The 12949-nt window shown below is 43.2% G+C and overlaps 1 protein-coding gene across 3 annotated transcripts in view; it reads left to right on the plus strand.

Annotated features, from left to right (window-relative positions):
* The first annotated feature begins 1670 nt into the window (after positions 1 to 1670).
* Positions 1671 to 12949, plus strand: part of SERGEF (secretion regulating guanine nucleotide exchange factor) — a 310832-nt gene continuing 299553 nt past the window's right edge. For 2 of the 3 annotated variants that reach the window (XM_075567693.1, XM_075567692.1), the window contains exons 1-5: positions 1671 to 1819; positions 4820 to 4958; positions 7242 to 7397; positions 8686 to 8777; positions 11912 to 11972. In XM_075567693.1, coding sequence (XP_075423808.1) covers positions 1757 to 1819; positions 4820 to 4958; positions 7242 to 7397; positions 8686 to 8777; positions 11912 to 11972 — 511 coding nt within the window. In that variant the 5' untranslated portion in view covers positions 1671 to 1756. Of the gene's footprint in view, positions 1820 to 4161; positions 4250 to 4819; positions 4959 to 7241; positions 7398 to 8685; positions 8778 to 11911; positions 11973 to 12949 lie in introns of those variants that run through there. The other variant, XM_075567695.1, reaches the window with a different exon arrangement.

Here is a 12949-nt window from a genome sequence, read left to right on the forward strand (position 1 = left end):
TGAGATGGGCAGGCATATTATTGGAGATAAGGAAAAAGCAGAGTTATTAAACAAATTATTTGCCTCTGTGTTTATCAGGGAAGAATCAATTTCAATAGCAGTGCCGCAGGAGGAAGCCACAACCTCCATATTAATGAACAATTGGTTTACTGAGGAAGAAGTTCATAAGCGGCTTGAAAAAATGAAAGTAAATAAGGCACCTAGCCCCGATGGCATACATCCAAGAGTTCTCAAGGAGTTAAGCTCAGTAATAGCAAAACCATTATATTTAATATTCAAGGACTCCATTTCCACAGGATCAGTACCACAGGTTTGGCGTAAAGCAGAGGTGGTGCCTATATTTAAAAAGGGAGCTAGATCATTGCCAATTCTTGGAGTCAGGAAGGAATTTATTTTTCCCTTTATGAGATATCATTAGATGATATGTCACTGGGGTTTTTTGTTTGCTTTCCTCTGGATCAATAAGTATAGATATAGGATACAGTATCTGTTGTCTAAATTTAGCATAGGTTGAACTTGGACGCATGTTTTTTTTCAATCTCATCTACTATGTAACTACGTATTTAATGATGAGGGCGGCAGGTAAGGAGCTGGCCGCAACAGCAAAGTGACTTCCCATCAGGCCTGAGAGCGCGGTAAATGTTTATGGGGGCGGACATTTTTGCCACCCTGGGCCCGGAAATCTGCCACCGATTAAAGGGGTTATGCTCTAAAGTGCATTCGTGACGATTAGGCGCCAACGTATGTAAACTCCCATCCACGTCAATCATCTGCAGTAAGGCACTTTAGAACGTAACCCCCTGAAATTAGTTACCAAAAGCTGTAAGCAGGCTGCTCTCGCTGATCTTATGTTCATTTTCTCAGGCTGCAGTGAGGTTTCTCTCTTACAAATCAGACATTTTACATCCCCCTGACCCGCTGAACGTCGCAAAACACGTTAACCTTCACGAATGTTCTGCGAGTCACACCGATTTGTGTCTCACTGATTTTTTAGTGTCAGCAGTTAAACGCCTAATGGGAGTCACATTAGTTAAAAAAAAACAACCAAAAAAAAAGGCGCTTTTCCGTTAAAAGCCAATGTTATCACTGATGTGAGTCCCAGAAGGTTAACATATCTGAGGCATATCCAGGGTTGCTACCTCGCTGGTTTTGGGCACTTACCTCCGGGTTACGGGTTTAACCTGTCAATCTCCAGGTGGCGGCGTCTCCAGCATCCTCCTGCCATTCCCCCTCCAACTGCAGTGAACATGGCTGCGTGGGGCATCAAATGACGCCGCGTTGCCATGACACTATTTGTCATATTAACTATGTCCAGGACATACTTGAAAACGAGAGGTAACTCTCAATGTATTACTTCCTGGTAACACATTTTATAAATAAATGAAATGACACTACGCGGTCTAGCGTCCTGTTGTCATGGTAACGCAGTCATGTTCACTGCAGTTGGGGGGGGGGGGGGAGTTGCAGGAGGATGCCACCAACCCAGGGCATAATTATAAGACCCCTAATCTGTGTAAAGAAACACCCAAATGAATGCCATATGCATGTTTGTGTTTGAATGTATATACTCTGAGTCTTTAGCACCGTGCAGACCCACGGGGACACTGATATTGTGTAAAATAACCAAAGTGCAAAAGTCCTGCAGGACATCATCCTGCGCATGCGCGGGTTCCAAGATCAACCGACGTCATACACGGAAGCGGCAGCGTGTGAGAGGCGTGGAACGCTTGGTTGCGTGTCAGCAGCTTTGCGCTGCATGTTGTCAATGGCCTGTGAGGGTGAGCCGCGGCGGCAGCAGCATCAGCTCCTCTTCGCTTGGGTACGTGCCTCACTACTCACCAACGATGGGGCAGCGCTTGTTTAACCACCGCCTGTGCCAGCGCGGCTTGCATAACGCACTGCACATTGGTGCAGAATAGGGGGAGGGTGGGGTCATCTGGTTTCCATGGCAACTGCAAGCCCCAAGAGGAAGATGGACTTCCTGTAGCAGTGTGTACAATGTGTCTGTTTCCCCAGTGAGATCACACTTAAAGTGTCATTGCTCCCTGTCTCTGTGCATGTGCTTTGCATTCCCCTCACCCTGTGTGCTGTGAGCGGGGAGGGGCAACTGCTCAGCACATGTCCCTCCCAGAAAGGGAAGGCTTACATGATATCTCCCCTGCCAGAAAGGGAAGGCTCACACATGGTGTCCCTGACAGACTTCTGCCTCCTTCTCTGCTGCATTGCATGTTTTCACTGCTGGCCGTAATGGGGAATGAACAAAGGGGATTTGCAATATTTAACATGGGCTGCATGTTAGTAGGAAATGTCACTTTTGACAACCTTGTGATCGCTATAGGGCTGGGGCCATGGTGCCTTCACCCGTGCGGAAGCTCGTCAGTGAGCGGGCGCTTATCGGTGTGGGGGGCGTCACGGAGCTGGTTTGCCCTCATTGGGCGAACCGCTCACGTGACCGGCCTGTTGCGCCAAGAAATCAATTTCAATGCCCCCTCCAGTCTGCACGCCACATGGACGCGAACACTGCCTTAAGGCATTCTGTTCGCTCAGCGTCCGCACGGTCTGCTGTACCATGGCCCCAGCCTAAGCTCCACTTATTTATTTAATTCAAAGCTAGAGAGGCTTGCAATGCCATGTATATTTATCCTCTCTAACTGGTAACCATATTGGAAAAATAGGAGTAGAAACGTCAGAATTATTTCAAACCGAATTAACAAATATAATAAAAGTTGTCACTATTGAGTGTGATGGATGTACTGGGCCATATTCGAACATGGGTTGGCCATTGCATTTTTATTTTTGTATGTAGCCCTTGTTCCATCCCCTCCCCAAGTGAGATAGGGGTGAGTATGCCATTATTTTCTACTTCTAGGTGCTAGTGCAAACCTGTAGGTAACAGGAGGGCTGAGCGCTCCGCGATGGTGTGGGGAGAAACAGGACAGGAGGGACAGGTTACCTGGGTCTCAGTTGGTGTAGCGCCTCCAGCCAGCAGGGATCCTCTGTGGATGTTCAGGGGATGGGCCCCTACTGACGTTCCTCCATACACAGAGACAGTAACAGACAGCCTGGTCTTTTCTGATGGTTTATTTCAGCAACAGCTTAACAGGACATAGCAGAAGCATTCTTTATAGCTGTATATTCACCTCTCCTACTACTCTTTATCCTCATGTAAGAGCCCTGACTGAGGCCTACTCCTCTTCCCTCCCATCCCCTCATGGGTGGGAGGGAGAGACTTCCTTTTCTTCCTCCTTTTTACTCCATTCCTGTGAGTCACTGAACAGATCAGAACTGACTTAGTTTGGGAGGATGTCAGAATTTATCATCTTTGGGGAGTGTCTCTAACTGACTCATAGCAAGCCAGAGCTGGATACTGATAGGCCCACACACATACAGTGTGTGTTCCAACCAGTATCCACACCTCAGTTTGACATCCTCAGAAGTTGCCAGACCCGCCCTTGAATACTGATTACATCAACCAAGGCTGTAACACACACACAGGCCTAAGGAAGGAATTAACCTTTCCACTGCCTGCACTAACTGGACTGACAGAGGAAAGGCCCAGGGAAAAGAAGTAGCTGCCGGAAGGCTAGGCTATATGTATATTTGTAGTACCCTTGATATCTGCAGATTGCCAGATAAAAATCAAATCAATACAACATATCGCCCGTTTTTTTTGCATGCAGAGATCCCAGCTCTTACTGATTTGAAGTCTGTTAAAGCACCTCCACAGAATGTCACTGGTGAAAAGAAAAAACTGCACTTTTTAATTAAAACCCATGTGTTTTGTTCCCAAACCTCCAAACCCCAATGAATTAGTTCCTTGCAGGTTGACATTACGACTTTTTTTTTTTAAATTTATGAGAATATGTAAGTGTGTAACTTTAGTAATTGAAGGATGCAAGCCTGAGATGACCATCAGCAATATTGGTTTATTGACCGAGTTTGTAGTGCGATTAATAGAGGGCTGCCAGGAAAGCCCAGTCTGCAGTCATTATCTGGAGCTCATATATTCTCAGTTTCTCACTCTCTCTCTCTTGCAGCAGTAGTGCGGCAGCATTGTATGCTTGGAACTGGTCCCAGTGATGTCACTGCAGGAATTCTTGCAGTGCTACCACTCTGTTTCCTGCAATGTCTGGGAGCAGTTCCAGCCAGAGGATCTCTAAGCTTCCAGCTGCCCCACTACTGCGGTTAAAAAATAAAGATAAAAATCATATTTATAAACACCACATCCACAACATGTATTCAAACTCAGGTAGGTTTTTAATAATGTTTATTTTGCAAGTCATATTTAATGCCTTCATGCTGCTTCTCACCCAAATATCATTTCCTCCCCCCCTCAACACAAAGTTTTATCATCTCTGCATATACAGTAGGCACTAAAATATAAAGTGTGTGTTATAATGAACCTTTGTCACTGCTGCAGGTAACTGCTGTGCATTCCACTGCAATGCTTTGCATCTTTTCTTTAAGCAGGAAAATGTATATATATTTTTTTTAATTACATTAATCCGATACAGTTGTAGATATCTGGACATTTAATAGGTGATTAGCTTGTGAGATTTTCTCAGGAATGTTCAAGCAATAACCTCAGATGCTCTATGTATGATGCATTATTTTTTAAATCTTATTTATAGCATCCTTTCTCATTTCCATATATGAGTACAGTATTTACAACTGGACAATTTTTTAAAAATTGTTTTTGTTTTTAGATTTAAAAGGGTCCCTACAGCAGCAAAGATTATTAAACTTTTTATCTGGTGAAATGATTTAGGTCTGAGGGCTACGATTCTGGTAACATTTGAAATTCGTGCATGTGTTTCAGGGAGCTAACAGTTATGGGCAACTTGGACTTGGCAACAGAAATGATGTATTGTTGCCACAGCAACTCATGGCATTCCCAGGCAACCAGCAACCCATAAAAAGCATCAGCGGAGGAGGAGGACATTCTGCTGCTCTCACTGGTAAAATCCCATACATTGGCACATTAATATCAGTATCTTTCCACCATGGCTGCATATACCAGAAGTAACTAGGAATCTGCTGGCAGTAAGTTGGCAAAAGCCTAATTTAAAGTATCTGTTAACTGCTTGTGCACTTGTATTTCCCACGCTGCTGCCAGAATCAATCTACTCTTTCCTAAATCTGTCTCCGTGTCTCCCCTGCTGAAATCACTCTCCTGGCTTCCTATTAAATCCCGCATCTCGCACTCAATTCTCCTCCTCACTTTTAAAGCTTTACACTCTTCTGCCCCTCCTTAAATCTCAGCCCTAATTACTCACTATGCACCATCCCAATGTACATTAATGGCGCTATATAAATAAAGACATACATACCCTGTCCCTTAGTCAGGCTCCATATTTTTGTACAAATGGGCCTTTTTATGCTGCATTTACATCTTCTGTTCTGGAGTACTACTGATTCTCCAAACCTCTCCAAACCTCTCCCCCTGCCACTATTCTGTGTTCTGCTGCAGTGGGGAATCATAAAATGCATGCATAAAATACAATTTTTACTTTCTTCTACTACAAACATACTTTATATCCTGTAATATTGATTGCTGTTCTTGTCACCGTTTGGATTTAGTCCTGGCAAATCTAATAAGTGCATATTACATCATGGAAGCACCCATTACAAACAGCAGAGCAGGTGTTGCATGGATGATTGCATTCACTTTATTCGCACACCCAATATGTGTGGGGAATTAGGACTGAGCTTTAAACTGCACATTGTAATCTGTTTAACACCAACATTCTCATGTCACTACTATGAGTAATATTATAATACAAATAACTATTGTTTTAATTGTATTATTCATTATTCTTCCACTATACTTCTGAGACTACTAAAAGTGCATTTCCCCCCCAAGGACCAAATGGAACTAGCCTGCCAGTGACATGTTGAAGAGGTTTAGGATCTTATTCCACATAGTCCAAAGCGGCCACTCACACTGTTTTTTTTGTCCGAAAATACCTATAGACTTGGACAGACATTTTCGGGTGAAAATGGCCGGAATGGCGGATTCAGACTAAACTGAATAAGGCCCTTAATCTGGAATACAAAAGATGTATCTTTAATATAATGGTATATCAAATTGATATATTTGAGACTTAATCCTCAGCCTGGTCGCTCTTTTCTTTGGGGGTTACCGGTGCTATATTCTCGGTTGTGTACTCTTTATCTGTCTTTATTTTATTTTTTAAAGTGCGCTATTTTCTGTCCTTACGGTAAGTCTCTTAGGTTCCTTAAAGCAGCAAACCAAGCGGACCGTTTTTTTAGCATTGAAGCAGGGGATCTCTGGAGCTGAACCCCATTAATTTCAGCTCGGGAACCCCCTGCTCCCCGAAATACATACCTCCATAGGGGGTGCCAGTATCGCGTCGCTGGTTAAAGGTCCTACAGACACGGGGCAATAGGAAGCCGCACCGGATGATGTCACAGCATCTTATTGGCTCTCAGGGCGCGGGAGCTTTGAACGCCGCCATTACAAGAACCCCAGTTAGCCCAGCTGGAGCTGCCACCGGCACCCCCTATGGAGGTTAGTATCTTGGGAAGTAGGGGGTCCCCGGAGCTGAAATGAATGGGGTTCTGCTCTGGAGACCCCCTGCTTCTATGCTATATAGAACAATGTTTTTTAAATGTCCGCTGGGATTGCTGCTTTAAAGCATAAATCCAGATTCCACAGTTTAGCAAAGTTTCCCAATACATAGTCATGTCAAGGCTTCCCATTTCTTTGGGGTTGCTGTTGGGGTGTGACCTTGCCTAGGAAAAAGTAAGGCTGGGGCAATGGTGCCTTCGCCTGCGTGGAGGCGTGCGGAGGCTGTGAAGTGGGTGCTTTCCCTGGCTATGGTGGGACGGTCCGTGGGGGGGCGTTCCTAGAGACGTCACGGAGCTGGTTTCCCCTCATTGGTCGAACCGCTCACGTGACCGGCCTGTCGCGCCAAGAAATCAGTTTCAACGTGTGCCCCCCTCCCGCTTCCGCCCGCACGCCGCATGGACGCGATCCCTGCCTTAAGGCTGTCTGATCGCTCAGCGTGCGGATGCCTCTGCACGGTCTGTGGCACCATGGCCCCAGCCTTATGAACACCAAAGCACATTCTCCACACCTTACCTTTCGCTGCCGGAATATTGCCACTGATCTTACAGGATCGCGACAAGGTGATCACTTGGGGTAGCAATCACGTGATTGAGACTGGCCCCCCAGTGACCCCAGTCCCGTTCTGATTCGCCTATATTCTTTCTCATAGATGCTGGAGAATTGTTTGTCTGTGGCCAGAATAAAGATGGACAGTTGGGTCTGAATCACAATGAAGACGTCTCCTGTTTCACCTTGTGCGCTGCGTTATTGAGCTCACGTGTGTCCAAAGTGGCTTGTGGCTGGGATTTCACAGTTATCCTAACGGGTAAATGATGTCAATATTTGTTTTCATGATATATGTCTTAAAGTTATTGTGCCTGAAATTAAGCAGATAGTATGAAAACATAGTTCAAATGTTCTAGAGTTTGACACGGTAGGAAGGAGAGGTAATCAAGTGTATTAAAGAGACAATCCAAGCAGCTTAAAATATATATTTTTTTGTTTTAATATATGCAGCCTTTGATTACCTTGATTGAAAACTAATTACCAAAGCTGTCGATCAATTAGTTCTCCCGTGATCGATCAACACAGATCCTGCTTCCCAGGGTTCACTAAATGGCTGCCTTTGCGTTTCAAATCAATCCTTCAGCCAGCGTAACTCAGCAACTACAATGTATTCTTATATGACGTAGGTAACATTATCTATTGTTACAGTTTACAGCTCAAACTGCTGGGAATATTGGCAGCAAATGATCACAAACAGGAAAGTGTTACAAAGATCTTGCACTGCTGGGGAGGTGGGCTAACCCCTGCTATAGAAATCAAAGGAGGCTCAGTATATTAGACTCATTACAAATGGCATTAATAGTCAAATTTAAAAATAAAAAAAAGGAAGTAAGTATTATCTAATACTACAGAACTGATTTATTTAATTAAAAATATATATATTGCTTGGATTGCTCCTTTAAGATGAGGGGAGTTTTTAGCAGTTTTTGTACATGTACAAATTGAGTTAACAGGTACATATTGAGCAGGTTATTTTAGGGGTAAGAGGCTTTATGTATCAAAGTATCCCAGTTGCAAAGCTGGAGCGAAAGGTAATGTTAATTAGCATCAGAATTATTAAAGTGAAAAAACCCAATGGAGATTTATTTTCTTTGCCACGGCCAGAAGTCTTTGATAATTAAACCCGGGCGAGTGACATGGGGAAAAGCTCAGTGGTGAGAAGTATGAGACATACAAGATGTTAATAGAAGAAATACATACAATATTGTAAGGGAAGTCCAGAAGAACAATAGTTTGAAGTTCAAACTATAAGTAGGTGAATGCCAAAGAATGTGAAGGATAAGAGTGCAGTGTCGTTTACAAGAACAGTTAAGGAGTTGGTGTAAAAGGCTTCTTCAAGTCTAGTGCCCTAATCTTATAGACTTCTTCCGCCAGTGGGAATGGACCTCACCCAGGCATATCAGCATGGGATGAAGGTGGTTGCTGGTTGACTTATAAAAGGTCTATATGTAACACACACTGCCTTCTTTTGGAACAGACCTGCATTAACTCAGGTTTTCAGCCACATGACAGTAGCCCGTGCAATACCTTTGTTATATGCCTTTCAGGAAGTGGTGAGCTTTTATCTTGTGGATCCAATTCTTTCAGCCAACTGGGGATTCCTCAGGCAGAATCATGCCCCGTTCCCAAGCAGCTTTCGGTAAGTGTCACATTTAAGATTACATGGAAATTGGATGTGAAAGAGCTGTCAAATAAAGAAACTATCCTGCCCCAAATTGCATCACATTTATTTATTTTTTTAGCAGTATTCAAACCGGAGGGTCCCCAGGGAGCCAGTAATAGCGCCGTTCAGCGCCAGAGGGACGCCTCGGTTTGAATTCTGTTTTTGCCTATCAAGATACTTACTTTTAGGTGCCGGTTATTTAACCCTTTCAGTGGCACTGCAGGGGCCCCAGGACATAGTTGCTACGTCATGGACTTTCGGCTCATTTTCTAGGGAAGACCGAATTCTGTGCTCCTGTGGACTCGGTGCATCATCAGTGACGTCAATCACGTGATCTCTCCTAGAAGCGGTCTCGTGATCGCCATGTGCCGGTGGGGCTGGGGCACTCTGGTGCTGTGGCCCCTGCCGTACTCACAATGTTAAACATGGTGGTTGTCCAATAGGAAGCAGCAACATTGTCCGTTGCGGCTTCCTAGGGGCCCACAGCTTGGCTGACATTTTTAATTCCCGGGAGGGAGAGGAGAACAGCGACACCGAATAATGTAAAAATGAGCGTGCTGGATTGCTTCTTTAACCTAGTTTAATATCCAATTTCTAATTCTGCATAATGCTTAAATAAGCTGTTACCCACACAGTTAATAGGAAATCTATTTGGGGATGCCTTGCTTCTAAATTTCTTATGGCGTTTTACATGGTTTATATTTATTATACAGTGTGTTAGAGAGGTATGTTTATTATACAGTGTGTTAGAGAGGTATGTTTATTATACAGTGTGTTAGAGAGATATGTTTATTATACAGTGTGTTAGAGAGGTATGTTTATTATACAGTGTGTTAGAGAGGTATATTTATTATACAGTGTGTTAGAGAGATATGTTTATTATACAGTGTGTTAGAGAGGTATGTTTATTATACAGTGTGTTAGAGAGGTATGTTTATTATACAGTGTGTTAGAGAGGTATGTTTATTATACAGTGTGTTAGAGAGGTATATTTATTATACAGTGTGTTAGAGAGATATGTTTATTATACAGTGTGTTAGAGAGGTATGTTTATTATACAGTGTGTTAGAGAGGTATATTTATTATACAGTGTGTTAGAGAGATATGTTTATTATACAGTGTGTTAGAGAGGTATGTTTATTATACAGTGTGTTAGAGAGGTATGTTTATTATACAGTGTGTTAGAGAGGTATGTTTATTATACAGTGTGTTAGAGAGGTATGTTTATTATACAGTGTGTTAGAGAGGTATGTTTATTATACAGTGTGTTAGAGAGGTATGTTTATTATACAGTGTGTTAGAGAGGTATGTTTATTATACAGTGTGTTAGAGAGGTATATTTATTATACAGTGTGTTAGAGAGGTATGTTTATTATACAGTGTGTTAGAGAGGTATGTTTATTATACAGTGTGTTAGAGAGGTATGTTTATTATACAGTGTGTTAGAGAGGTATGTTTATTATACAGTGTGTTAGAGAGGTATGTTTATTATACAGTGTGTTAGAGAGGTATGTTTATTATACAGTGTGTTAGAGAGATATATTTATTATACAGTGTGTTAGAGAGATATATTTATTATACAGTGTGTTAGAGAGGTATGTTTATTATACAGTGTGTTAGAGAGGTATGTTTATTATACAGTGTGTTAGAGAGGTATGTTTATTATACAGTGTGTTAGAGAGGTATATATGTATTTCCTTGTAATATTTAAATCGGACAAAGCTTCGTAAGTGCTAACAGGGATCTTCAAAGCTGACTAACACTGTGCTCAGTGCCGTTTTGAGCTGTAACTGACCCTTGTGTTAGTATAACGGACGTTAGGGCTAATGATATGCAAAAGCGGCGTTCCCTCTAAAAACACCTTTCCACAGAGCTCCGTTAAAGTTAACGCCGGGATTTAGCGAGTGAGAGACCTATTTTAGTAACGTTCCAAGCGCTCTATCAATATCTCCAAATTCAAAATTTGCCGCCCCATGGCACTTTCCTGTGTCTGCCGCCTCCTTGGTGCCGCCCTCCTGCTTCTTTGGAATCCCGACGTCAAATGACACCGCAACGTCATCAACGTGATGTCATACGGTGGCGCATTGCCATGGAAATCCGACGTCGCAACATCACGTTGGGTGGGGGGGGGGGGGGGCGTCCGCAGCGTCATTTGATGCCAGGATTCCAAAGGAGCAGGAGGGCGGCAGAATGGAGACGGCCGACACAGGCAAGTACCCTCCCACTAGGCACGGCAAAATTATATGGGGGAGGAAATGCTTGCCGCCGCGTTGGGCCCGGGCCTAACGGGAAATCTGACACTGCCTGTGCACAAAAAGGAGCACACCCGAGACCCCTGAGAAATAGCAAAGTATATTGTAATGACTCCTGTTGGCATATCTCCCAGGTGTGCTCCTCTCTTCGTCTGGGCGGAGCTAACCCACCTTTAGATAAGACCTGTGTGACGTGAGTCCCGTAAAGCTCACGCAAGGCCGTGCTAACTTAACATAACATGGCTTTATGAGCCCTGACTTAATACACCATTGTGGATCTGGCCCCATGAGAGAAATGAACATTTTATTGGCAGCGTAAGAGAGAAAGGAAAGAATCGCGACTCGCCTCATCAACAAAAATTGTGTTTGGATATCAAGGATTGCACCGTTAAACATACAGAAATCAGTACATAAAATAAAAAAGCAAGCAATGAATATCTTCCGGATCTCCAGAAGGGTGTGTTAGAAATAGGGCTCAATGTATTTATTTTACATTACATTTTTATTACCTTGCTATCTACCATGTGAGAGTTTTGTCCTCTTTATAGATACAATGTTAATCCATGACCCCCAGCAATTCCCCACAGAAGGCTCGGAGTTTACCGCGTATAATGTTAGTATCTTGCTTTTTAAGCATGTCCTATATACATTTTGTGTTAAAAATTGTGATTTTTGTAATTGCTAGTGTCCATGTTAAGCTTTACACTGCTCTGGGGACTCTTAATATTGCTTAATAGTGCTGCTTTAAGATGTATTACCAAAAATAAAAAATATTTCAGTAAATAGCAAAGCAGCCAAATGAAGACTGGGATTGCACAGCAGATTTATAGAACAAATGCAAATGTCTCTTGTTCTCAGGTTCTCAAGGAGAAGGTGCTGGATGTTGCTGCTGGCCTGAGACATGCTCTTGCGCTAACAGGTCAGCTCAGAAATGCAGACTAATGCAGTCTCAAACACACTGAGGGAGTGTACTGTACATAAAGGGCAACAGCATGAACAACCAGCACTCACACGGACATTTGCAAGGTGCTTTGGTCCTCTGCTGGGACCTCTCAAGATAAAGGTGTCGGATGACCGAAACATCGATCCACTAAATAAACTCTTTGCAAAAGTCCATGTGATTGCTGGCTCTTCTTGCTTCTACTTCAGACATAGACACAACTTTGCATCTTCAAACACCTGTGACAGTATTATATATATATATATATATATATATATATATATATATATATATATATATATATATATATACAGTGTTCGACAAATCACCCAGAAATCTACTCGCCCAACCAAAAAATCTACTCGCCACCTAGTCCCGCCCCCAACCCCGCCCCTAGTCCCGCCCCAACCCCGCCCCTAGTCCCGCCCCCAGTCCCGCCCCTAGTCCCGCCCCCAACCCCGCCTTAAAATAAAATATATAAATAAAATACATTTAATAAATTCCTAGTCAGAACAACATTAGTTTTTGACATAAATGTATTTATTGTATTACATTATACTACAATTCGTCCTTGTTACGTGTGTGTGTGTAAATGTCGGATCTAGAAATAAAAGCCAGGTGTGAATGACTAGTTTCCTGAACCCCTTAACCAGTGTCTGGACGTCCCCGCTTCACAATATCTAAAGCAGCAATCCCGCCTGGGATCTTACCTGATCCGCAGTCCCTCAATGTCCAGGTACCCTCATTCCTGCAATGTTATACATTGGAGGGGAGGTGTTCCCTACCTGTCTTCTGGGTTAGAGGGGGTTCCGATGTCTCCCGTGTGAAGCTTGAGTCAGATCTGGAAGAAAGCAGTATAGGTTATTTCGGTGTAGTATAGGGCAGTTAAGATATATAGGGTAAATAAGAGATCCAGAAACAGAGTGTGTGACAGACACAGAGAGAGGTGAGAGGGC

The sequence above is a fragment of the Ascaphus truei genome, chromosome 12 (genome assembly GCF_040206685.1).
Source record: "Ascaphus truei isolate aAscTru1 chromosome 12, aAscTru1.hap1, whole genome shotgun sequence".
NCBI lineage: Eukaryota > Metazoa > Chordata > Amphibia > Anura > Ascaphidae > Ascaphus > Ascaphus truei.